We start from the raw sequence: 27,126 nt of genomic DNA on the forward strand, positions 1-27,126 counted from the left end.
ATTTTGCCACATACAAATATAAATTTGTTTATACTAAAGCGGTTAAATGTTTTTCCACATCCCCATTGTGAATAGATATTACATGTACATACATGAAAGAAATATGCTCTCAAAGGCAATGAAACTATCCCAACAAACTCAATTTCAAACCATTATATGTTTCCTAGTCTGGTAGATCACACAAACAGAAATGTAGTTTTTAGTGGTTCATACTATAGAAGACTTAATTTTTAGGAATATTTTGTGAATTATAAATTTATTGATAGATATATAGTTATTAGTTAAATTAGGTATAAACTGAAAAGGTAGGGTTTGAATGATTTCAAGTGGAAACACATAATATATTTTGATGTAAACAATAATAAATCTAAAAAATTTAGGATGTTGATATGTATGGGTTTGAGTTTGAACTTCAAGATTCATCCCTTCTTCGTATTGTATCGTTAGTGTGTATCTAGATTTTTTAATCATATGTACTAATCTTCGGTTTTGAGGAATGTCTTATCCATGACCTTTTAATTAATTTGGATTATATTCTTGTTAATTTTAGTATGTGAATGAGTACAGTTAATTTTACCGCAGAAAACCATTTTTCATTATAAATTTCTCGTTTGAAATATTTCTCTACTTAAAATTAATTATCATTTTAGAATATCAATATAGTATCAATAACTTTTTTGATTAATACATCTTTATTTACTGTATCTCAATTCATCCAACTAGAAGATTTCACATGCGTAAGTTTAAACAATTGAAAATGTTGGGGGAAAATTTATTAGCCAGGTTATAAGTCAATACCACCAGACTAACCTAAAGGGGTTTAACAAAGGTATCATTAATCACACTTGTTTCTATGTTTCTCCTAAATGAAACCTTCCGTTTCTTTTGACAAATGACTAGTCTCATGAATTGTGATAACATTGATGACTACTACTTCATCAATCTATAAACTTGATCAAGGAGCACAATGATAGATTTTTTTTTATCAATGTGAATTAAAGCCTCTATGAATTGTCATTGAAGCAAATAAAAAAAATTTGAGTAAATAAGTCAATACCATCATTGATTGATGGTATTTTCGGTTCAAAAGTTTGAGTAAATAAAAAAAATGATACAATCACGCCACATGCCAAATCACTTAACACTAAAGCAACTATAATTAACCTATACATAAAATAAAAAAAAAAAGGACAAAAGCAAATGATAAAAAATGATGATTAATTTTTTCAATAAAATTTGCATCAAAATTGAAGAAGTGTAGAAGTGAAACTTACCCTTGATAGAAGACAAATCAATGACTGCATGTGATTTCTACCAACAGAATCTCCAACAAAAGCCATAGATTTTCCTCTAACAATTTCAAGAAATTGAAAAGGATTGAAAATTGGTAGTTCACACTCAATTGGCTAATAAAAACATGTTTTGTTTCTATCGTCATCATCATCTTAGTATAATAAAAACAATTGAAAATGTTGGGGGACCATGGCATCCTTGCAGTTGCTCTGCCACTACATGGATGTAGTCATGGGCAAATATTTGGCACAGAACACCGAAACTAAATCTAAACCAAACTGGTTTTCAACTTGGAAAAATAAAACCATTTCTTTAAACCGGCGAACCACTTCTATACACCAAACCCGTCTCAATTTAATTGCTATTGTTTAACAGAAATGTTACAATATGCATTGATTCGAACCAAATTGTTATTCTATGAAAGAGAATTTCTGAATGTAGCATTGTGTATGAATATTGAATTTTCCTATCATAAGAAGTTTCTAAAACTTACATATATTTGACATATTCATAGTATCCATAAAACAATAGAAATAAAGAAGGCCAAATACTATGCTAGAATCTGAGAAGAAAGGTCACAAATCAAACCCTACTAGTTGCATTGAATTTACTCAAACAAATTTTCTTAAATATTTAAATATTTAAATAATATGTAAATCTCCTAACTATCATATGTAAAACAAAATAGGAATCCTCTCAACAAAAAAAAAAAGGAATGATAATTTAACAAGTCATACGAAAATAAATAAATCTTATAAAGCATTCTATCAAGCTAGGGAAATATTTCTCTTGGTAAAATTGTTATTATAATGCATCCATGCTCAATCCTCTTGTAAAAACAAGAGCACCACAAAATTCTCAGGATAGTATCCTCCACTCTGATTATCTGCAAATCCCAACATCTCTAACATCATTGAAAGTATGGACAAGTAAACAAATCAAGAAAATCAGAACAGATACTAATAGGAAGCAAGTAATTAGTGAGACTATTCTGAGGTTAATATAGAATTTGTTTCTCTACCCAAGTGACTTGTAATTTTCCACTGATAATAAGTTACAATAAGAGATACCGAAGGAAACAAAAACAAAGAAGGAAAAAACCAAACTAGAAAAAAATCATGTTTAACAAGTTTAACGTATACTTTTACCTTAATCGACGTATGAGGCCAACCTTTGCTGACGGTGAGTTTTGAAGCAAAAATTCCAATATTCCATCATGTATTGATGGCCTGTCCGTTTTTACTTTCAATGACTTCAAGTTGCACAAAAGGAACTCAGCCTTTAATTTATCGCGAACAAGGTAGAGAATCTAAGCAGTGTGAAACGACTATGAATCAGGATCAATTTAATGCAAGTGATATAAAAAGAAAGCATATACTAAGAAAATAACTGTTGAAATAAAAATTGAAACCAATCAAATAAAATTCTAAAGTACCTCAAGAGTATGTGAACAAATTGTCAATGATTCAATATTAGCAAGCTTAACCACCCAATTGTATAGAATTAATGAAGTTTGAGCAGATTTCTTCAAACTCCTATCATCAATATCAATACTTACATGTTTGACAGAAGAGAGATTGTTCTTGCTCCCACATAGTTGCTTAACCTTAGGAATACCCTTGTAAACAAAGGTGCAAAGATTTGGAGTATATAACTCGAAGTTGCAATATTCTATTATTAAATTGGCAAGTGTGACATTTGATATGCAAAGGTTTTGTTTACCAAGAACCTTACAATACCGTATGGTCAAACTATTCAACCTGTTAAATAATGAAAAAGGCTCGACACAGCCATCATCGCCCACACGAAAGGCTAAGTACTGTAAAGACAAGTTGGTTAAAGCTGGAAAATTCAGACAATTCGGAAATAATGTTTCTTGAGAATGAGAAAAAGAAAGGTTAAGAGATGTTAAAGTGTGACATGAAAAGAAGCTTGGCGGAAAGTGGTTGATATCACATTGGATGTCGATATGTAATCGCTTGACATTATGTGAAACAACGTATTCGAAAATCCTTTCGACATTACGTGAAACAACGTATTTGAAAGTCCTTATTTGGCTCTTTTTGTGCATGCCACACTCCCAATCACCCAAACATTGAAATTTGAAATCATGCAATATTGTTGATTCATCGCGTCGAGACAAAAATTGACCCACGAATTTGATGAAACATTTGAGATTCTTAAATTGTGATGAACTTACTATAAGGTTTGAAAGGCGCTTCCAGAGATTCTTCCATCTAGTGGATAAAATGCAAGTTTGAACCGCGTGCTTGGTTTTTAACAAGGAGAGTATGTGAAGTAAAACACAATCTGGTAAATCACTCAATCTGTCAATAGTTTCACCATCGTCATATTTTTCTCTTTTTACTTTCTTTTCTGTCTCAGAAGCAATTGTGCGGTAAAGTTTCATGTGCTTTTCAGTGGAGGGATTGTCGATTCTGATAGAAGACATTCTGCGGCAAGTTATGAAAATTAAAGCAAAGGAGAAAGAACTAGAGAGAATAAAACTAGAGAGAATCTCTACAATGATTTATATCGAAAATAAAAATATTAAAATAATTCTCCATCTTTATTTGTGATGCTATTGCTAATAGAAGTAGGGTTTTCCGGTTATAGAAAAGCAAATGAATTAGGGTCCTAGAAGTAGGGTTTTTCAGTTATAAAAAAAAGTAAAAGAAATTGGGTCCTAAACTAGGGTTTTTCAGTTATATAAAAAGGTAATTCTCTCCTATTCTATATCATCTTCTATACTATATATAAAGAAAATAAGTTTGTCCCCGTAAGTTTAGCTCAGTTAGTAAAGACAATTAATAATTAATATATGCAAGGTCCAGGTTCGAACCCTGGACACCACCAAAAAAAAAAAAAAGAAAATAAGTTTAAAATACATGAATTTAGACTGACTTTTTCATTACCTATTTTGTCCTTTATTTAAACTATTTTATCTACATTTTTTTTTTTGAACAAGTCAAAATGAGATATATATTAACAATAAAATAGTTTTGCTCCCTAACACAAGGAGTGCGTAAAGAAGCAAAACAGAGTTACATCAAACAGTCCTGAAGAGTATGGTAATAAATGAAAAATAAAACATCAGCCAATCCCCAAACATGCAAGGGGATTCTGCCACCACATATGATAACCAAAAGGAAAGCACACATTTTTAGCTTTCAACCACCGAAGAGAATACATCTTCACTTTAACCAATAGTTGCACGGTCGTATTGGCTTTGTTAGCAAAAAGTCTATGGTTCCTTTCAGTCCAAAGTACCCAAATACAACAAAGCCAAAGTAAATGTAAGAATGACCGACGCGGAGCATAAGCACCTGAAGAGTGAACAAATTTGTAATAATGATCTGTAACCTGCTGGGGATCCACCGAATACACACCAATCCAAGACTTAATAAGTTTCCATAGGTCGCCAAAAATAGTACAATGAATTATTAAATGATCTATAGTTTCATATTGGCCACATCATGTAACACATAATTGATTGTCAGTAGTAATAACACCTCGTCGCACCAAGTTATCCTTTGTCGGTCATCTATTGCGGAAGAGACGCCACATGCAAAGGAACACTTTTACGCCAGGGTGCATCTGAAGCGACGTCGTGAATGTGTATCTCGTGCCTCATAAGCATTTGATACACCGAATAACACCAATATCTGGTCGCCAAATCCAAACATCTGCCTCAAATTCCTGCAATGTAATGTTAGAAAGCAAGTTCCTAATCTCCTCCACTAGATCCTCCTCCCAAGCTAACAAACGACGCCTCCACCTTCAAGCCCCCCCAACTATATTAGAGGGATAAAAAATAATAAGAATCTCAAATTACAAGGTTAAAATATTTGCTTTTTACTTTACAGAGTCATATTTCAGACTTCGCATATATTAAAGAGTCAATTTCAATAATTAACCATGTTTTTTCATACAAGCCAATTTGGAATTGAACCCTAAACTAAACGATTGTATTACCCATGTATCTACCCCACACATGTACCACACTATGTTGGTAATAAATTCTAATTTTTATTTGACTTTTTTATTGATAAATTTACCCTTAACGATTCATATCTTTTTAAAATTCAAATCCACACTGTAATTAAAGGGAAATTCAAAATTAACTATAATTTTATTTTATTTTTGAGATACAACTGAGTTGAAGCTCAATTTGTCAAAAAAAAAAAGAAGAGTTGAAGCTCAAGAAAAGAAAAACTACAACGCTACAATGCAGGGAAAGATACACCCCAAATATATCGGCAAACACCTACACAAACTCAGTAGGTGGTTGGTGATACCAAAAAGAATCACGATTAGGAAAACAACCAATATTGGCCAACACATTTGCACATCTATTTGATTTATGATAGATATGATAAATCTTGGCATCTCAGTCCAAACTTATGAGTGGTCGATTTTTTTTAATAATACTCCATTTAAAAAAAAAAAAACCATTACCATTAGTTTCAAACTGGGCAGAAGCCCATATCGTCGGCCAAATACGTGCCGCCTCACCGCAAAAGAGTGCTCGTCATTTTATCGTGGACACGAGATCAATATCTAAGCACTTATCGCACCTTGCCTCTGGTTTTACGAAGTCAGCTACAGCCGAACTCCACTATATAAGTCTGCCTTCGCGCCACACCCAAGGTATGATCAAATTTTACCACTTTTCGCACACCTTTCTTTCCTCATCCTCTCACTGACTTGAGTATCGGAGTGCTAACCTATTTTTCAGGTTTCTTTCCCCTCACCAGAGAATCTCTTCTCCATACCGGAGAACAACTTCTACCGCATTGAAAATCATCTTACACAATTCTTTTACCGATTACTCACAACTCTAGTGCACTTCATATCATTGCCACTAGAAGGCAAAAAACCAAATTAGTAGAAAAAAATATGTTTAACAAGTTGAAAATACTTTTTGAATTACATCATTGAAACTTCAGTAAACATTATAACTCTTGCTAAATATGGTATATTAGTACTATATTATTATTTTTGAGAAAGGCAAAGGATTCAAATGCATGAAACAAGAGATCAGTTAAAATAAGAGAGAGTTCAAATTTTGTATGCAAACCACCGTTAGAATCTGAGAAGAATGATTACAAATCTGTCTATTTTTTTTCTTTCGAAAGATACAAATCTGTCCACTAGTTGCATTGAATTTACCACAAACAAATATCATTAAATATTTAAATAGGAATGATAATTTAGCAACTCGTAAGAAAATAAATAAATCATAATTAAGCATTTTATCTAGCTAAAAAAAAAAAATTTCTCTTGGCAAAAGGGTTGTTATTATAGTGCATCCATGCTTAGTTTGATCTCTGGGCAGTGTCCTATGCCCCTCTCTTTCTGCATGTACCAGCATCTATAACTTTTGTTGTCGTGTGAACATGGTTCTGGTTTAAACTGAAAAAATAACACCATTAAAAGTATGGACTAGTATACATCAAATCATGAAAATGTTGCTCATCAACCAGAGAATCATTGAAGATACTAAAAATTAGTGAGACTATTCCATAATTCTTCAACTTAAAATTTTATCAAATAAATTTGAGGAAAATATGCAATTGCACGTAAAATAATACTACTTACATTCCTGCCAAAAATTAAACTGCAACCTATTTTAGGGTACGACGTCATAGGAGAATTTATCATCATACATTACTTGGTCAATATTCAAGATATCAACCTTCATTGACTTAAAAATACAAAAACTCAGGTTTTAGGGGATGACATTGGAGAATTTATCGTAGTACATTGATATTACTCGGTCATTAGTCAAGATATCAACCTTTCATTAAAATAAAAGAAATCCGATTGTTGTACTTTCAATGACTTAAAAAAATAAAAGAAATCCAATTTCAGGGGACGACATAGGAGAATTTATCGTAATACATTGATATTACTCAGTCATTAGTCAAGATATCAACCTTCATTTACTTAAAAATAAAGGAAATCCGATTGTTGTTCTAGAGCATCCACTTAATTTGAGGTTCAATCCAATCAAGTTATAATAAGAGATACCAAGGGAAAAAAGAACAAAGAAGGTAAACACCAAATTAGTAGCAAAAAAATATGTTAACAAGTTGAACGTACTTTTTACTTTAATCGACGTATGAGGTCAACCTTTGCTGACGGTGAGTTTTGAAGCAAAAAGTCCAATATTCCATCATTTATTGATGACCTGTCCGTTTTTACTTTCAATGACTTCAAGTTACACAAGGAAAGAAACTCAACCTTCAATTTATCGCGAACATAGTAAAGAATCTATGCAATGAAATGACTATGAATCAGGATCAATTTAAAGCAAGTCATATAAAAAGAAAGCATATCCTAAGAAAACAACTGGTGAAATATAAATTGAAACCAATAAAAATGTCCTAAAGTACCTCAAGAGTATGTGAACAAATTGTCAATGATTCAATATTAGCAAGCTCAACCAACCAGTTGTGTAGAATTAATGAAGTTTGAGCAGATTTCATCAAACTACTATCATCAATATCAATATTTACATGCTTGACAGAAGAGAGATTGTTCTTGCTTCCACATAGTTGCTTAACGGTAGGAATACCCTTGTAAACAAAGGTGCAAAGACTTGGAGTATATAACTCGAAGTTGCAATATTCAATTATTAAATTGGCAAGTGTGACACTTGATATGCAGATGTTTTGTTTACCAAGAACCTTACAATACCGTATGGTCAAACTATTCAACCTGTTAAATAATGAAAAAGGCTCGACACGGCAATCATCGCCCACACGAAAGGCTAAGTACTGTAAAGACAAGTTGGTTAAAGCTGGAAAATTCAGAGAATTTGGAAATATTGTTTCTTGAGAATGAGAAAAAGAAAGGATAAGAGATGTTAAAGTGCGACATGAAAAGAAGCTTGGCGGAAAGTGGTTGATATCACATTGGACGTCGATATGTAATCGCTTGACATTATGTGAAACAACGTATTCGAAAATCCTTTTGACATTAGGTGAAACATCGTATTCGTAAATCCTCTTTGTGTACATGTCACACTCCCAAGCAACCAAACATTGAAATTTGAAATCATGCAAAACGGTTGATTCATCGCGTAGAGACAAAAATTGACCCACAAATTTGACGAAACATTTGAAATTCTTAAATTGCGAAGAACTTACTATAAGGTTTGAAAGGCGCTTCCAAAGATTCTTCCATCTAGTGGATAAAATGCAAGTTTGAACGGCGTGCTTGGTTTTGAACAAGGAGAGTATGTGAAGTAAAACACAATCGGGTAAATCACTCAATCTGTCTATAGTTTCACCATCATCATGTTTTTCTCTCTTTACTTTCTTCAGTGGTGAAGCCATTCTTATAGAAGCCATTCTGTGGCAAGTTATGAAAATTAAAGCAAAGGAGAAAGAAATACAATGATTTATAGGGTTTAGTAAAAACTTTGATCGTGTGAATAAAACTAGAGAGAATCTCTACCATAATTTAAAACTATAGAGAATCTCTACCATAATTTATATCGAAAATAAAAATATTAAAAATAGTTCTCTATCTTTATTTGTGATGCTAGTAGAAGTAGGGTTTTTCCTTTATTAAAAAAGAAAGAAAAAAAAGTAATAGGGTCTTAGTAGTAGATGTAGGATTTTGAGTTATAAATAAAAAGAAATAGGGTATACATAATTTTGGGCTGAATTTTTTTTCTTTCAATTTGATCACTTTTTTAAATTATCAATTAAAAAATTGGCTAAATCTCATTAAAATAGGAACAATGGACAACACTAGAAGGAACAATCCACAACAATATGAGCAATATTAGATATTACATTAAAACCATATCTAAAAAATATTGAGCTTTATTTTTAATGTTTATTCTTCCAGTTTTAGCCTTCATCTCATTATTATTTTCCATTTTATCATTCATTGTCAATAAAAACAGAAATAAATTATAAAAAGAAAGTAAATAGAAATAGAAAGACATGCACTCGTCTTTAACTAGTATAATATAAGGACAAAATCATTATTTTATGTTCTTTTCACATAATTCAGAACTAAATTATTCATGATTTTCTCAAATCCATAACTTTCTCAAATTATTTATAATAAAAATAAGTATATTTTAAGTTTTTTTTAGGGAAAGTCTATTTTTAGTTAAGAATCATACGAAAAACAACTATAAAATGCAAATAAGTTATATTTACTGGTGCAAGATTCAAAATTAAATTAAAAGTTCAATTTATACTTTATCCTAAAAAAAAGTTATAGTATATATTTAGTTTTTTTATATAATTTATTTTAATTTTTCTTCTTCTCTACCTAATCAAATGTTGTATTAATATTCCATTGTGTGTTCTTTGTGGAGAACATAATGAGACAATCTCACACCTCTTTATGGAGTGTTATTGGTCAAAGCAGATATGGTTTGCTTCCTATTTAGGTGTGGTATTTAATTCGCATGATTCCAGGTATGTTCCTTTTCATAAGTGGTTAGAGGAAAATATTATTGATGTCGATGAGGATATTATAGTCCATGTTCTGGCATTGTGTTATGAGATATGGTGTGCTAGAAATAAGAAATGTTTTGAGGGGGCTGATGTTGATGTGGCTGCCACTATTCAAAAGGCACAAAGATCTATTGTGAATTTTAAGAGTGCTAGTATGGTGTTGGTGGAGACACTAAGTGGAGGTCCAACTTTGCCAATATCTGATGTTCATTGGACACCTCCTTTTAGTGGTTTCTATAAGCTTAATGTTGACGCAGCAGGTCCGATAGAGGGTGATAAGTGGGGTATTGGTGTTGTGGTGAGAGATAACGAAGGTGTTGTCGTAAGTGCTAGTTCTTGGCAAGTATTTTCATTACCAGATTCAGAGGTTGCAGAAGCCTTAGCTATGCGGAAGGGTTTGGAATTTGCAAAAAACATGTCTTTTCTGAATCTTATAGCAGAATCAGATGCTTCTAATGTGGTTTCAGAGTTGAATGCTCACCAACAATCTCCCAACTATGTTGGCTCTATTATTCGAGATTGCATTAGTTTTAAGGGTAGTTTTCGTAGTTTAAATTTTTTGCATATTAGGCGTGAAGCCAACCAAGCTGCTCATTGTTTAGCTAAATATGCTCTTAAGAATCTAGATTCTATATGGGTCGAAGAAACTTCGCCTTGTATTTCTGTTGTCTTGGCATTTGATTTATTGCCAGACTTTCGTTAATGAAATTGTCTTTAACGTCAAAAAAAAAATGTTGTATTAATATTAATTTTAATTTTGAATCAAATTTCCAGAATATAAATTTGAATCAAATTAAATATGATCTAATTCCAATTTAAATTTTAGTTCAAATCTAAAATAATTCTTAAACCAATATTAACAAATCAAATCTAAATAAATATAAAATTCTAATGTGTTATGTTTATGGATAAATTTACCATTAATAATTCTTTTTTTTTTTTTGACAAAATAATTCATATATTTTTCAAATTTAAATCCATACCGTAATTAAAGGGAACAACAAAATTAAATATATAATTTTATTTTATTTTTGAGGTACAACACGGTAGAAGCCCAAGAAAGAAAAACTACAATGTTACAAGGCAAGGAAAGATACACCTCTATATATGCTTACGAGGAGTACCATTATCCTTAGCACTCAGAGCAGCACATCATACTTCTTGTGCGCCTCACCACAGAGAGCTTTCCTCATCTCATCGTGGTCGTTGGATCAATATCCTGAATGATCACAATTTACCACTTTTCGCACACCTTACCTTCCTCGTCCTCTCGCTTACTTGAGTATGATAATGCTAACCTATTTTGCAGGTTTCTTTCCTCTCACGGTGCTGGAGAATCTCTTCCTATTATCGGAGAATAGCTTCTACCGCTTCGGAAACCATCTGGTATGAGCATTTTCACTATTTTAGTCTACTCCATATCATTGGCACTAAAAGAATGGTAATCGTTTCACCGATTCCTTTAAATTGCCTTGAATTCACCACTGTTAGCATTTTCTTTTACACTTTATGATGGTCGGAACCCTCTCAAAATGCTCTAAGAACGCCTCCGCGGACACTTCCAGCACCGCCAAAAGACTCTGTTCCGTAGTAAAAATCCTACAGGATCGTGTTTGTAACACCCATACTAGATTTATCTAGAATATCTAGCACGTGCGTTAAACTTAGTACTAGATACATTAAAATTACAACATAATTTCCTTTTTGAATGAATACATTTATAATACAAGTTCGTACATCCAATAAAATATGAAATTTAATACATATATGCCTCTGGCGCAACACTGAGAAATATTTGAGACTGGTACAAATCGTGTACATAAGGTAAATCATCCGGCTTCCTTCTGTTGGTCTCCAACACGAACTCTTCCACTTGCGTCAACCTGCTTGTCTGAAGAAAAAAAATAAAAGGGATTGGGGTGAGACAGGATATCTTAGTGAGTTCCACTTATCCTAAGTTGTAGGCAATCTCGGGGATCCTGTGATTGCCATCTCTCTCTACATAGCCCTAGATTAGGGTTTTCTATCTGCTTTGCATAACATAGCAACCAGGGGAAACTAGAATCGCTATCTGTATCTATTAGGATTTCCTGCTATATCATATTTGTATCTTATAATCATATATATATATATATATATATATATATATATATATATATATATATATATATATATATCTTACTATGTTAGAAGTTAGCGTGTAACACACAATAATTATCTTGGTTCATTTTACGGTATGCATCCGAGTGGAGTAACCCCAGAGTACATACCACTGTTGATCGATGAAAACTCCTATCTGAGTCTAATCACCGAACTCCTCTTGTCGTCGTGCGGGTCATCCTTGCGGAAAGTGTCCCATCCTACTGGCGTGAACCTCCTGTGTCCCACTGACGTGGACAACAAGAGACACGACTTAACATTTTAAATAAATCTGAACTTATATGTGACCCTTCAATGTCCCACTGATGTCAACATTGAAAGACACATTGGTATATAATATAATATTTTAATTAATTATCTTGTATGATATGTAAGCCTTCAGTGTCCCGCATATTTACTTAATTATCCTTAACTTATGTGTGAACCCTTCATGTCCCACTACATTTATTGAATTCTAATGACCCAAGACATGATCTGAATCGACCTTCTCTGATACCAAGTTTAACACGCATGCTAAATATTCTAGACAATTTAGTATGGGTGTTACAGTGTTAATCATGTTCTGTCTCCTATGCTTGAAGGCAACACGAACACTGTTCTTTCTCTGGTTCAGGGAGAGCGGTGCGTCACCATTCTTTCTCCATGGCACCAAGGCAATACTCTTCCCCTTCCCCATAGTCAACAAATCCATTTGTCGTCAACTATTTGACCTCCTCTATTTTCACCGCCTTTTGCTCCATAGAACATGCAAAATCATAATCAACAGGCGGTGGAGTCGCTCGACGCTCCTAAGTCGAATGATATGCTCAAGAATATCTTCAACCTACAATAGCAGCAAAATGTACAAGTTGCACGAGTAGAGGTGAATCAAGACAACATCTCTACCAAAATCGCGACTCAGATCGATGTTTCTCAACAAAGTTAGCAAACTGCCATTGTGCTGAACGGGGTAGCTGATGTTGCATTTAGACAGGAAGTACATCTGGATCCATTCTAGAAAGTTCATTCTCACCGCCACAGCGGAGGCTCTCACGACTCCGGTGGTTATAGCTGCACCCATACTTCCCCTCCTTGTAGTCGTCTAAGGTCTTCCTCTTCACTTCATCACCATAATAAGCACTAGGACACTTTCCTCGAGAAAATCTGTTCCCGCCACTAAATGGGACCATTTAGAAGGAAAATTGATGATTGGGACATTCCTAGATCCCTAGAGATGCCCCCAAAGCTAGTGTATTATGACATAACCTGGAACCCTAAGGAGCATGTCAAACATGTGGACAATTCCCTCGACTACCACCAAGTCAGGGGAGTCGTGAAGTGTAAGTTTTCCCTCCTCACATTGAAAGAGGCAACAATGACCTAGTTCAAAGGGGCTAGAGGACAATTCCATTGATTAACGTATGACCTTATGTGAGGATTTCACGTCACGCTTCATTGCCAAGAGGCGTCAGCCAAAAATCATGGCCTCCATCAACTCTATAGTTCAAGCGAAGAATGAGATCCTTTACGAATATATTGAAAGATTCCCTATAACATTTCCAAATCACAATTTAGCTTTCTTTCATTCAATACTATAATTCAACCTTTTTTTCATGTTAGCATGAGGGGTGCTAGCAACACTATATTGTTAACACACCTCAACACTCACTCTTTCGTTGGATGAAATAATGTGAATCTCACACTTTGAAAATAGATCCCACATGAAGTGGTAGGGTCCACATTGATTTCATCCAATAAAAAAAAATAGATGTTAGACATGTACAATTTTTTTCTCTATAAAGGCTCCCAAAATACCATTCACTAATTTACAAACTAGAAACTTCTTTATTTTTAACCTCTACAAAAAAAAAAAAAAAAAAGACTGTCCTATTTCTTATTTTATGATTCATGACGACATGGAAAAATCACAAGTTTGCAATAATTGCTATGGTTCAATATATTATAATATGTTTGGTAAACTTTATCGCTGGTTTCTTCATTGGTTTGGTGGTCTTTAAGTCATAATTTGACCTCCCGAACCATGGATCGAAACTGGCAAAGGAGAAGAGGAAAAAAAGAAGAAAAAGAGGTATTCTAAAATACCTTTTTATATTTTATATTTTGGGTTCTCCTTTTTAAATCAATGATGAAACCATAACTTTATTTATATATACCTTTTTATATTTTATTTTGGGTTCTCCTTTTTAAATCAATGATGAAACCATAACTTTATTTATATATATTTTTTATTCTCTAATGAAAAAAATCTTAGATTCTTTTTAATTTCTACAAAAAATTATTCTTATACCTATTTAACATTTTCAAAATCATTCTGACAACTCAAAATGTTAATTATGGCGTTCCATATATGAATGTGTATGATCTTAACCAAACTGTACATGCAATATCATAGTACCATTTATAAAAATTATAAATTTCTAGGCCAATGTAAAAAAAAGATATACACAAAGCTAACTTCAGTCATCCTTGGAGGAGAAATCTTGAAGTTTAGAGATCACATGCACATTAAATTTGGCATCCCTTATTGTAAAAGGACGTTCAACTCTCCAATGCTAGCTGGATGAATACTTCTTCAGATGAATTAACTAATCCATGTCTTAGAAGTTCATAAAAAAAAAATGTGAACTAGCTAATATTACCTACAACACAACTAACATGTCTATGTCAACTTGGCATGGATTGACTATGAGATTCTGCAAAAAAAATATCAATAACCCTAAGACTGACAATGAATCGGTCCAACTCAAAATTAGTTCAAGCCTCAATTCAACAATTGATTTTTTTGAACTTGATTCTTGAGCTAAATGATCTAAAGTTAAGATGAAAATTGAGCTTGTTAAATTATTGAGTTGAACTCGAGCTATGTATGGTTCAACTCGTTTGGTTCATGAACTAGCTCAAAGTAAACCATCAAAGGGTTGATGGATTAACAAACTTTTTGAATTACATCATTTGAAACCGAAACTTCAGTTATCTCCGATGATTTAGAAAACATCATTCGGTACATAGGCGCCCCATGCTCTAAAACATGTTTTTCCCAATCTGACCTAACTCCAAATGGGTTTTCATCAAGCCAATCACTTTGGCCATTCTCCAAAACAAGCTTACATTTGCAATATCTCAAAAATTGTTCTTTCATTCTTATTGCTACCTCTTCCACATCAGATTGCAAAAAGACCTGATCAATGTTGAGAATCTAATCAAGCTCAATATAATTAAACTCAAGAATATTCAAAGAATACAAGTTGGAGTAACTCATCTTTCGACGCAACAAAGTAGCACTAAACAAGTAGTGACACAATGAATATAAATACCGAAAACCAGTGTTGTCAATTGAAATCGTAGAAAATAATTGTATTTTCAAATTGCTCTACATTATAGTTCTATAACGACACTATAGCCACTATTTGACAATACTTTGTACTAAATACCGTATCACAGAACAATAACAGTTTATTCAATTCCGCTACGCTATAGAGTTATAGTGCTGCAATAGCTGCAATTTGACAACACTGCTGACAACAACTAAAAGTGAAGAACTTCTTCAGAGTCTATTACCTTTCCACCAGATGCGAGAAGATCCACCACTGCTTCAATTAAGGATCTCTGCAGCATTCTCCATCTATGTTCAGGTTTATTGAAATCAGGGTTTGGACACTGCAAAAAAATAAAGGCAAAATGAAGATTAGGCTTTAGTAAATGACGGAGAAAGGAAAATATATACATGAAAAGATGTTTATTATAGTAAACTCAATCTGGATTGTTTATTCAATAAAATTCAATTTCTCTTAAATAGATTTGATCCATCTTTACCACGGGAGTAAGATGCTGAAATGGTGGCAGTGACATCAACGGAGATGTATGCATGGCAGTACTAATGGCAGAGAAGAGAACGATAAAAGTCAGAATGTAATGAATATTAAGTTTGACCTGTATTGATACAAGAACCAACTCTCCCGGGTAAGAAGAAACGATTGAACGAAATGTTGATGTTGCATTAGTAGCAATGAAGTGCCTAAAATAGATAAAGGAAGAAAGAAAAGCTTAGAAAGCTCAACAAAATAATGAATAAAAACTAAAAATGTAGCATGTATCTGTAACATTACCCATTCTTTATGCCAAACCGTTGAGTCGAATCCAGACAGCGCAAAACAAGCTAAAAAAGATTTTAATGGTTAAAATAAAAGAAAAAATAGATAATGAAAAAGAGTAGCAAAAAAGGCTAGGAACAAGGTAGGTAACAAGTATAGAACCTTTTCATTCATCTCCAAACCAAGAAAGTTCAAATCTTTCCTCCTTTTTGCCATTTCGAGAAGAAAAAGTCCATTGCCTGTCATGAAAAGCTCAAATGTTAAGAGGAACAAGTAACATAAGGACTGTTTTGAAAGAAAATGTATTCTATAGTGTTTCAGAATTACGAGATGTGCACATAATAAACATTATTATATATATAGAAAACAGAAGTACCACTTCCAATGTCAACGACAAGAGATTGAGTTGCGTCATAGTAAACGTTATTCCAGTTGATTTCAAAAGGGTATGCCTGCAAAATATGACTACCATAAGATTGAAGCAGTTTCAATTGCATAGATCAAGATTGAATACATCAGCACAATTAACTAAAATACTAACATCAACAATTTACCAAAAAAGTTAGCCATCTGCGAAAATTCTACTGGCTTAAATCATACAGTTCAAGCACAAGAAGCATGTAAGATAGTTTATGCAAAATTCAAGATTTCCGGTATTGTCAATCGCAGATATTAAAAAATAGCTGTCTGTTAAAATTTCGCTGCGCTGCATTGTATATCGTTGCTATATCTGCTATTTGACAAAGTTTCGTACTAAAAAGTGTATCGCAGAAAGTAGGGATTTGCCCGAATTCTGCTACGCTAAAGAGTTGTAACGTCACTATGGCCGCTATTTGACAACATTGATGTTTTCATAACAGATTGAATCATTATCCAGAAATATGGAGTAGAATAGTAATATAAACATACTCTATCAAGAGCCAAAACACCAGGGAGCTTTCTTCCTTTGAGAAATTCCCATACTACTGAAGCATTCTCAACCATATTTATAGAAGACGATGAACTTGTTTCTTGTCTCACAAGCTTGCATGCTGTAGTCCCAACAACAGTTGTTTCACAGTTTCCTTGGCTTAATTTAACAAGAATTTTTGTCAATTTAGATGCTCCATTTGTGTGCTCACTCCGAACAGCAAATTTCACTGGACCAATCCAAATTATTTTCTGTATTTGATTCAAAGAATAAAGTTAGATGGTTCATTTTCATTTGACTTTGTGAAATGGAAGGATAAACCATTATCTTAAAATGAAAATATTACTACGAATCAATTACAAATATCAGTGTTCAAATTCTGGTACACTAGTACTATAGCGGCTATAGCCACTATTTGACAACACGTTGACTTTGTACTGAACGACACGTTACAGAACAATAATCTGTTCAAATTTCGACGACATTGGCTACATGCACAAATTCAAAGTAAAATCTCGATACGACTTTGACAACCATTTAGATGGTTGAAGCAGTTCAAATGTGTGGCTAATGAAGTTTAAAATCTCGGTTAATTGTATTCAAATGATAGTTAATGAGTTGCAACACATCGTTATATTCATTAACCATTCACCGAACCTAATTAACCACATATTTGAACTCTTGCCGCCAAAATTTATAATCAAATTTGTGCATCAAAATAGCACAACTTATAAATAAATTACTACTGTACCTTACAAATTTTAAGCATTGAACCAATTTCATCCAATGTTACAGGTCCCAGGTCAACAGGCATCCAACCTAGATCAAAGTTAAAAATCGATCAAATTTTATTATCGGCTCAAGTTGATTGAAGCATTTATGAATTTGAAGAAAATCTCACCATCCAAAAGTCCATGAGAAGGAAAAACATGCAATTGTTTTGGATCAATTTTATTCCTGCACCAAAAATCTTTTGGATACAATATTGTAACATTGTTATTGCGAGCAAGTCTCACTATATCTTGAGCTTCACTAAATGCCTTACGGTCCACCAAATCAATAGGAACTTGTACTCCTAATGCATGCATTATTTGAAATGACATCATTCCAACAAAAACAAAACCCTGACATCTGGAGGCTAAAAACCGAAAGGAAGCTGCTTTCTCTGCGAGATTACCGCCTCCAATCTGAATTGTATGAGAAATAAACGGTGAATAACTCTATCGATATGAGAACTTGAGGCTATCTTGAAGAGATATTTTGTCATAGTCAAAACTAATGCTATAACAGCAGAAGAGGCATACAAGTGCTACATATGGTTTCTTATTGGCTTCTGCTAAATTCTTCACGAGATGAAGCTTCTCTTCGAAATGAAAACCAGCTAGACAAGCATAGCAGAAACGAGTAACGCCGACAGTTGATGCTAGAACTTTATGAGAGTTTGAGAAGGAGTCGTTGACAAAGATATCAACTCCTGAAGATAATTCTCTAGCATACTTCAAACAGTTAGCAACTTCGTCTTTGATATTATAAAGATTCTCAAGAAGATAGATATTCTCTTTCTCGAAGCCTTTAATCTCTGATAGCTTGTCATACAAAAAGCCTTGAAGTGGAATAACTTGTATTTGAAGGATTTCTGATAAGAATCCTATAGGATAGAGATAATCACTTGTTTAATATGGAAGCTCAAACAACTTGTTAATTTCAAGAAAGCCCTTACGAATGTACCTGCAACTGCAACCGATTTTGTGCAAAGTTCTGAAGGGTTTGTCCAATCACTGACCAGGATGACCTTTGCTCCGGCTTCATGTAAATATTTAATTGTTAACAGTGCATTGAAATCTGATTGATTCTTCTGGTTACACTCTTGCTTGAGCAATATGTTAGAATCAAATCGAACCATGACGACTTTTCCAAATAGCTCCTCCCTAGGAAATTCTCTAAGAGTTTGTATATGAGGAATACCATTCAACTTTCCTCCATTATCAATGTAAATCTAACAGTAAAACCATAATACTTAGAGCCAGAACAAAAATATACAGCAAATAAGACATCATTTCATTAAGAATACATCGATTATGTTCAGCCGATAACGACGATCATTGCGATAACATATATTCTTACTGATTATACTATACAAAAATATTATTTGAGCATCAATTTAGGACACCTAAATTCGACGACTTTTTAAATGGTTAACGCAATCCCCACATGGTTAATAATGTTTCAGCACAAGGTTTGTTGACCTATGCTTTTTCCGCACATCATGCCTAAGTCCAAAGGCCTTGCAGACAAGGGTGTGTGTTAGGTATACATCTAGCATCTTAATATTTCAGGAAACTTTTAGTCTTTGTATCAAAGCGGATATGACCGAAAATATCGGTTTGTTCATATTCCGCCACGTTATAGTGCTATAACTGCTAGTTGACATTAATTTGTACTAAATCTTGTGTCGCAGAATAATAGTGGTTTGTTAAATACTGTTATGCGATAGCGCGGCTATTTGACAACACTGAGGCCAGGAGTTACATCCTTATCACCCTAACCCTTCAAAATTTAATTAAATCTCAACACAAGGTATGATGACCTTGTTTACGAAAAGAAAGTGTATGCATCCAAGTGAGAGTAACAACAATATTTCTTCCTATCCTTAAAGGTAAAATATCATAAACAAGGAACCTAAGTTGCTAAGAAATGTGACAGAGCTGTCAGATTTCTTTCATAACAATTGTATACTATAAGGCACTAAAGAGAAATCCATGATGACAGATAGAGTATGTGCCTAATATCCTTACATGATGCATTTTCGTTCTTTCTTCGCTCTCTCTTCCTCTCATTTTCATTCTAATAAACATTTTTGTTCAGATAGAGTACATGTTTTCGTTTATCAGAGCAAAGAAATCAACCCTTCACACGCATCTTTGTTATGTTGGATTTCAGAAAATAGAAAACCAAGTATTATCGCATTTATTATAAAGCACTTAATCATACAATGATAAAATATCATAACATAAGATTGTGGCACAAAAAAGGCCTATAAACTATATTACCTTATGGTTGAATGAGTTGACAACATGACCTGCTAACTCTCCATTTCCTGTAAAAAATAACATCAATTAAAACACAAAAATAGAGAACAGATAAAGAATAAAAAAAGGTAAAAAAATCATTATAGTCCCTGAATGAATGTGTAAGACACTTGGCAATGTGTTAGCAATTTCAATACATTCAAGAACAATAATGACTGCGCAATACACATTCAGGGACCAAAATGACTATTAAACCAAAAAGCAACATAAGTAAAGTAAAATAACCTTGCATAGCCAATAGAGCACCATTATATTTCTGAAATTTGACAACTTTTGGAACATAAGAACATGTTTTATGTTTAAGCAACTTGGGGCTGTCATAGCAACATGAAATGTTTAAGAAGACTTGTTCATGGAGAATCTTCATAAGGTGAGCCATCCAATTCACTAGATTGAAACTGCCAATGAAAATTGAGCTAAGAAGAATTTAGATAAAGAATCAGCAATATTTGTCAAATAGGTTATTAGGACTGTTCAAAAAACAAAACAAAAAAACGCACCGAATTTGAACTATAACTAACATTGAAGTATGTGGGAACATGAAGAAACAAGAGATGTACCTTAAAATTTGGAACGCATTTGTGTCTTGTTCACTGCAACACAGAACAAGGTGAAGTAGAAAGATTATGAATTTATGATAAAACCACGTGTATTGTGTAGGTTGTGTTTGTTTAAAGAGAAGCTGGAAAGAGTGAAGTGGAGAAGAGAGAAAGAGAGGAATATGGAGACTTGCAATTACTTCTTTATCCTTGTATTTATTTATCTCAACAAAAACTTACAATCACTTTGGAAGAGCATTTGGATGATACGGTAAAGATCTTTTCCAATTTAATTAGAGATTTTTTGGTTTGAATCTTGCTTTGAAAATGCGGTGGTGACATCGATTACGGTCATACTTGACTCGAGGATACTCAATTTACACAACAACAAAAAAAATGTACAGCCAAGTCTTTTTTAATTTCTTCCCCGTTTGAACACATATACCGACCTCACTAATTTTCGTTATGGGATTTGTGGAACACACAAGATAAACTTTTCTATCCAATTGTTGTTTTTTTACCTATGTAGGAGTCAAACAGGGGCGTTCTGTGGCCCGGCGACCCCGAGCACTCGCCCGGGCTCCGACCAATTTTTTTTGCAATTTCTTATCTAAATCCCTATGAATTTATTATATAAACCCATAAATTGGGCATTTCTTTAGATTTTTTGATTATTTGCTTGCAATTTCTTATGTAAACCCCTATAAATGTGTTGCAAATTTTTTTTGCCCGAGCTTTACAATAATCCTGGCTCCGCCACTGGAGTCAGAGTTTGAGTTCATGACCACTTGTTTAAAATGTTCAAATATCTTATCACTTGAACTAAGATGAACATTTTAATCCCTAAAACAATTCATTTTTACATTTTTATTATCATTCAAAAACAATATTTCGAATTATAAAAAATAATTTAAAATAAAACATAATGAATTTAATATTCTAAAAATTGAAAAAGGAAACAATGTCATTAATTTGAAATGACCAAAACATAGTACATTTTCTTAAATACTTTTCTTATGGTTCTTAACTAAAAATATTTTTTCGTTATAATAAACTTTGAAAAAAAAAATATGAATTTGAGTAAATAATAACTTATTTAGTTAATAACCATACGAAACCTAAAAAAAATGAACTTAAGTTTCTTCTTTTTATAGTACTAGGGTATTTATAATATATTTTTTTAAGAATTTGAGTGTGGCTGACAAAATGTGGTGGTGAAGATAGCCTGTTCCAGAAAAAAGATGTTCAAACTAAATATAATGGTCCAACGAACGTCTAAGCCCATTTTGGGAATAGCACACGTCACACAAAACTTTAAATATCACATCTTTGTGTCATTTTCATCTTAAGTTAATCAAATTCATCACATTTCAAACGCATTCAACTACACAAGATGCTATTACACATTTGTTCAAATCTTTATTAGTTTATTTGTGTTTTTCAATGGAATTGGTATTGTTCAGATTTTAGAATCTGAAATGTGTTTTTCACCATATGGAAGCTCATGTCAACCATATTAAGAGAAATAAGATGTCCATGATGATTGCCTCAATTAGGCATGAGCGCTAGAGACACAGCCTGAGCATGTCCTTGTGTCACAACCTGAGCTTGTGCATGAGGCAGAAAAAAAAATGTTCCAATTGACTTGTCTGAGTTAAAATTTTGAGTTATCGTTTTTTATGGATCAAAGTGGTATTGGTGATCATTTTTACAATTGACTCTAAATGTATTTAAACTTTATATATTAAAATCATAAAACCAAATTCTTACCATTGAGCTATCACCTCAAGTGTTAACTTTTCAATTTATCATATTGATGGGATCCATGAATTCTTATGCTCATTTCATTTACTTTTTTAGCAGCCTATGCTCATTTCATATTACTAGCGTCTTGGTAAATTCATGTAATTCTTTCCTCTTTTTTTTCTCGGTTCAAATATAATTAAAAAAGTTAAATTAATTCATTTTTATATTTTTTTGTACATAAAACAATTTATCAACTTTTTTTGTGAAAGAGAAAATTAAAAATACATAAAAATGATATACTAAAAGCAAAATTCATCTAAGGTTCAAGTTGACATCGATGTTGTCATAGATTCAAATTCTTTACGTCATAATAGACCAAAGTTGATATGGATGACATCAAAGTTACAAGAGTTTAGGCAAGTTCGATCCTAGAAGGATCATTAGAGTTAAGGAAAGTCTTAGTTTAAAGAACTCTAACAAAAATATTTATATATCATCAAGATTTTTTTTTTCTTTTACGTTGACAAGGTCTTCACATTATGAATGATGAGATTCATACTCAAGTCTTTATGGGATCTGAATCTAAATGGATTTTTATACATTTGTCATTGAAAAAGAATAACATAACCTGATCCTAGAAGATGACCAAACTTTTCACTTGAATACATTGTGACTTGAGTTATAGTCTAGAATTTCATAATTAGTTTTTTTTTTGAAATAATTTCATAATTAGTATTTAGTACGTTATACGTATATAAATTTCATTTAAAATAAAATTGGGTGGTTCTCTCTAAATTTACATGAGGTGCGTCTGTGGGAATGAGCCGGGGTGAGCCGGGGTGAGCCGAGCTTTGCTTAAATAGGCTAGGCCTAGTTGAAAAAAGTAAGGCCTAAGCCTTGGCCTTTGACCTGTCAAAGGCTTTATTTTAAGTCTGGTCTGGCCTTTTTAAAAGTCTGTCCTGACTTATTAGCCTATTTAAAAGCCTAGTTTGTGTTACAAATTTCAAACAGAGTCTGTTCATCAATTATTTTTTTTTCCTTTCAATTTGTGCAACGTACTTAATGTAGAGATAAAACATTAATTAGATACAGATTAAACTAATGAAACACAATTGTAAAATTTATAGATGGATAGAAACTCAAGAATAATCATGTCTTATAACAGCAAAGATTTCAATTTCAAACTTAATCTAATAACTATATTGACCTTAGGCATATTAATAGTAAGCCTTAATAGTTCACACAAATATATATAAATATATCAATAGCAATGTCATACAAAATAATAATTGTGGTATGAGAATTTGAAGGATCAGTAATTCTTTTTGATATATATATATATATGGAAAAAGGGCCGACCTGGTAGGCTTGATATGCTTTTTTATAAGCCTAAGCATGGCCTAATTAAATTAATAGGCTTTTTAAAAAGCTCAAGCTTAACCCATTTATTAAGCAAGTTAGGCCGAGCCGAGCTTTTAGTAGGCCGAGCCATAGGCCCCTGATGAGCGGTCTGACCTATTCCCACCCCTATGCGTCTCCCTTAATTTAAATTTATTTTTAAAAGAATAATCTTATAGTCTTCTCTACACTTGAAACCAAAAATATTAATCTATATGTTCCAAAATATCCAACCTATGAATCTAGATCTAAGGGAAAAATATTCATCAATACTTTGCCACAATAAACCATACTAAGCTGTCGAGACTATGACCATATAAACTATGTTAAATGCCACCTTTTTATTATCCTTTTGAGCCTATCCTCAAAATACCTTTAAATCAAGTACATAACTCGTTCATGCATTGATGTTCCCCAATTAGCTAGAATTTCCATCATGCCTTACGTGTAAGGTACTCCCTCCGTCCCAATTTAATTGACCTACTTTGGTTTTTCACACAGATTAAGAAAAGTGTATAAATAAAGGGGAAAGTGGAATATATTGTATTGAGAATGATAAAAGTGGAGTATTATTTAGTGTTATATTGTATTGGGAATGATGAAAGTTGTATTGAAAATTGAAATGGGTCAGTTATTTTGGGACACTTTTTTTTAGAAAATGGGTCAGTTATTCCGGGACGGAGGGAGTACTAAATATATTGGGTAAATACAGACTTTGGTCCCTTAACTTATTTTTGCGTTTCATTTTGGTCCCTTAACTTTAAACTGTCTCAATTTGGTCCCATAAATCTTCTGCCGTTTACCATTTTGGTCCTTTCCGTTTGTTTTTAACTTTAAATGTCTTAGGTGAATCAACTTTATTGGTGATCCACCATAAACCTTATTAAATCTTTCATTTTTAACTGTTTGATCTTTGTTTTAAATGGAGACCGTTGGATCATGGAAGGGTCTATTGTAGCTTATAATAAACCACAAACACTTAATTTTTTCCTCCATCTTCTTCCCTATGTTCTTCATCCCCAAATAAAACTCATCTCTATTCATCTTCCATTCCAACAACAGCATCAGCGATTTCTTCATGTCAGAAAAACAAACAACATAAATTAAACCCTCCTTCAACATCATCTTTTTCCATTGATTACACCATCAGCACAATATCACTAGCCTCTTCCATTTTCATGGCTTCTTTTCTCAAAAACCTTCTCAGACGACATTGTTTCAATTCCCCCAAATTAAATTTCGCCTTCAGACTCATTTCATCCTTACCCCAAAATATCCAACGTAAAAATTCTCAAATCCAATAAACCAAAAAAACCTCTCAACACTCTCTTCTCTAAACTAATGTCAGGTAAACCCATAAACCAACAACAACTCTAATTAAACCCCGCTTTTGTCTTGGTGGGTGATCCGGCTGAGTGGCTTTTTTTGTGCTGCTGCTGGTTCTGTTTTGGTGTTGTTAGTGGGTTGGTTTTAGGTGTGGTGTGCTTCTGCTGCTGTGGGTCAGTTTGGTGTGTGGTGGCAGGTGGATATGGATTCAATAACTTTGGGGCGGGAAAGTCATGTGACTTTCGCCCAATTCCGTCCGTCCGATCAATGTCTTGTCTCCGATCATGCCACGTGTCCCATATTTATTTGTAAAAGTTAATTGTTCAAAAAAAAATAAAAAGAAAGATGAATTTGAGTGGTTGCCGTCGTCCACTGCCTTATGAATCTCTTTCCATAGCCGCCGCGCCGGTGAGTCCACAGCCTCTGTCACGTCCATGTTTCTGATTCAAACCATCTAAACAAAATCGTACATCCTTCGTCGACTGATACCCACTCAACACAAACATCTGGATCATGAGTTGCAAAACCTCCATGACCAATTGCTTCATCTCCTCTGCACTAACCACATGCTTCCCTTTGTTAACAGAAAAGGTTGAAGGTAACACACAGATCGACGACAGGTGGAGGGTCAACGGCGGCGCTTGGTTTGTCGGTGGGTCGGACAAAATTGGTTGATGGCAGTAACTTCAAGGGATAAAGGCTTCTTGGATCTGATACAGTTTTTTTGTTTAGAAAAAAAGGGGTGGTAGGAGTATCGACGGCGGAGTTCAGATCGACGGCAGGGCAGAGAAATTTTGGCTGACGGTGGCGACTTCAAATCTCAAACTTTACTGTACATGTCTTTTTTTTCGAAAACAAAAAAATAAAGATATAGGACACGTGGCAGAATCTGATGCAAAATATTGATCAGACGGACGAGATTAGGTGAAAGTCACATGACTTTTCCCGCGCTAAAGTCAGTGAATCCGGGTCCGTGGCAGGTTGGGTGCTGCAGATTTTGGTGCTTTAGCTGGTGCTGCTATTGCTGTTAACTCTGGTTTTTCGGTTCCTTGTCCTTTTGTTTCTGATTTGTAAGGGATTTTTTGGAAATTCAACAAAATGAATAGAAGAATGAGAAAGAATTCGAAAGAAAAGATAAGAAGAATTTGAAGATCTTTGAAATTTTTTAAAATTTGTGTGTTGTGAAATTGTGTGCAATTTTGTATATGTGGGTCATTGTAGTGTTTTTTGAAAGGAAGAAGAGATGAAGATTTCTATGATATTGTTGTTGGTGATGTTGTTTAATTGATTATGAGTTGTTCATTTTTTCTGGATTTTTTTTAATGAATGTTGGTGAAGATGATATGAAGTTGAAGATTTCTATGATATTTTTTTTAATGAATCTGCAATATATTTTATTTGTTGTGTTGAATCTGGGTATTATTTTTGGTTAAATGTTGAATTTTTTTATTATTTTTGTTCCTGGTATATTGTATGGAGAAGTGGTGGAAGGAAGAAGATGAAGCTTGGGAAAAAAATTAGATGTTGTTGGTTCAGTATGGTGTACAATGGACCTGCAATCGAATGGTTGAAACAATATCAAAAATATATAACATTAAAAAACAAACGGAAAGGACTAAACTGGTAAACGACAGAAAATTTATGGGACCAAATTGAGACAGTTTAAAGTTAAGGGACCAAAATGAAACTCAAAAATAAGTTAAGGGACCAAAGTCTGTATTTACCCAAATATATTCTATCAGACATCACACACTCTTGTTTTCAGAAACCATGTCCCACTATGCTTTAGTAGCAGGCAATCCAATTTCATTTAAGATATAAAAACAAATGATGTTTTTGGCTAATTTTTATTTATTTATAAAAAAAAAGCACTTTTATATTATTATCTCACCTAATACTTTTTAAGATAATAAATCTAAAGACTGATTTCTTGAGCCATTAGGATATGAGTAGAGTAACAAAGCTCTTAAAAAAATTAACACCAATGCATTTTTAAGATTCAAATTCAAACTTGAGATGAATGTTTAATCTGGAGTCGAATCATGTAGTTTCATTTGAGATTTTAGATAAATAGAGTATTTTGATAAA

The 27,126-nt window shown here is 33.2% G+C and overlaps 3 protein-coding genes and 2 long non-coding RNA genes across 6 annotated transcripts; 2 read left to right on the forward strand and 3 right to left on the reverse strand.

Annotated features, from left to right (window-relative positions):
* Positions 1-1,964: 1,964 nt before the first annotated feature.
* On the reverse strand, positions 1,965-3,382 carry LOC146913165 (uncharacterized). The gene is made up of 3 exons (XR_015016393.1): positions 2,729-3,382; positions 2,442-2,602; positions 1,965-2,179 (listed from the first exon to the last, which is right to left on the reverse strand). It is a non-coding gene; the product is annotated as an uncharacterized LOC146913165 (long non-coding RNA).
* Positions 3,383-7,284: 3,902 nt separating this feature from the next.
* Positions 7,285-8,636, reverse strand: LOC146913166 (putative F-box/FBD/LRR-repeat protein At1g78760). The gene is made up of 3 exons (XM_085720881.1): positions 8,337-8,636; positions 7,692-8,306; positions 7,285-7,569 (listed from the first exon to the last, which is right to left on the reverse strand). Exons 1-3 carry the CDS (start codon positions 8,634-8,636, stop codon positions 7,402-7,404), a joined length of 1,083 nt encoding a protein of 360 aa, XP_085577007.1. The 3' UTR covers positions 7,285-7,401.
* A 1,030-nt stretch (positions 8,637-9,666) lies between these two features.
* On the forward strand, positions 9,667-11,140 carry LOC146913167 (uncharacterized). The gene is made up of 3 exons (XM_085720882.1): positions 9,667-10,385; positions 10,462-10,515; positions 11,089-11,140. Exons 1-3 carry the CDS (start codon positions 9,667-9,669, stop codon positions 11,138-11,140), a joined length of 825 nt encoding a protein of 274 aa, XP_085577008.1.
* A 3,457-nt stretch (positions 11,141-14,597) lies between these two features.
* LOC146913168 (uncharacterized) lies at positions 14,598-20,644 on the reverse strand. 2 transcript variants are annotated; one of them, XM_085716400.1, is made up of 14 exons: positions 20,590-20,644; positions 20,255-20,427; positions 19,991-20,037; positions 18,669-18,868; positions 18,245-18,588; positions 17,842-18,127; positions 17,692-17,759; positions 16,940-17,191; positions 16,407-16,482; positions 16,193-16,269; positions 16,046-16,095; positions 15,870-15,954; positions 15,498-15,596; positions 14,598-15,117 (listed from the first exon to the last, which is right to left on the reverse strand). In XM_085716400.1, exons 3-14 carry the CDS (start codon positions 20,014-20,016, stop codon positions 14,866-14,868), a joined length of 1,815 nt encoding a protein of 604 aa, XP_085572526.1. In that variant the 5' UTR covers positions 20,017-20,037; positions 20,255-20,427; positions 20,590-20,644; the 3' UTR covers positions 14,598-14,865. The 2 variants fall into 2 exon arrangements, with proteins under 2 accessions (XP_085572526.1, XP_085572525.1); XM_085716399.1 differs by having other exon boundaries at positions 18,669-18,936.
* Positions 20,645-24,724: 4,080 nt separating this feature from the next.
* LOC146913169 (uncharacterized) lies at positions 24,725-26,449 on the forward strand. Its single transcript, XR_015013324.1, has 2 exons — positions 24,725-25,234; positions 26,019-26,449. It is a non-coding gene; the product is annotated as an uncharacterized LOC146913169 (long non-coding RNA).
* Positions 26,450-27,126: the final 677 nt, after the last annotated feature.

The sequence above is a fragment of the Medicago sativa genome, chromosome 6 (genome assembly GCF_051527215.1).
Source record: "Medicago sativa cultivar Bolivia chromosome 6, Bolivia_mono, whole genome shotgun sequence".
In the NCBI taxonomy this organism is placed as follows: domain Eukaryota; kingdom Viridiplantae; phylum Streptophyta; class Magnoliopsida; order Fabales; family Fabaceae; genus Medicago; species Medicago sativa.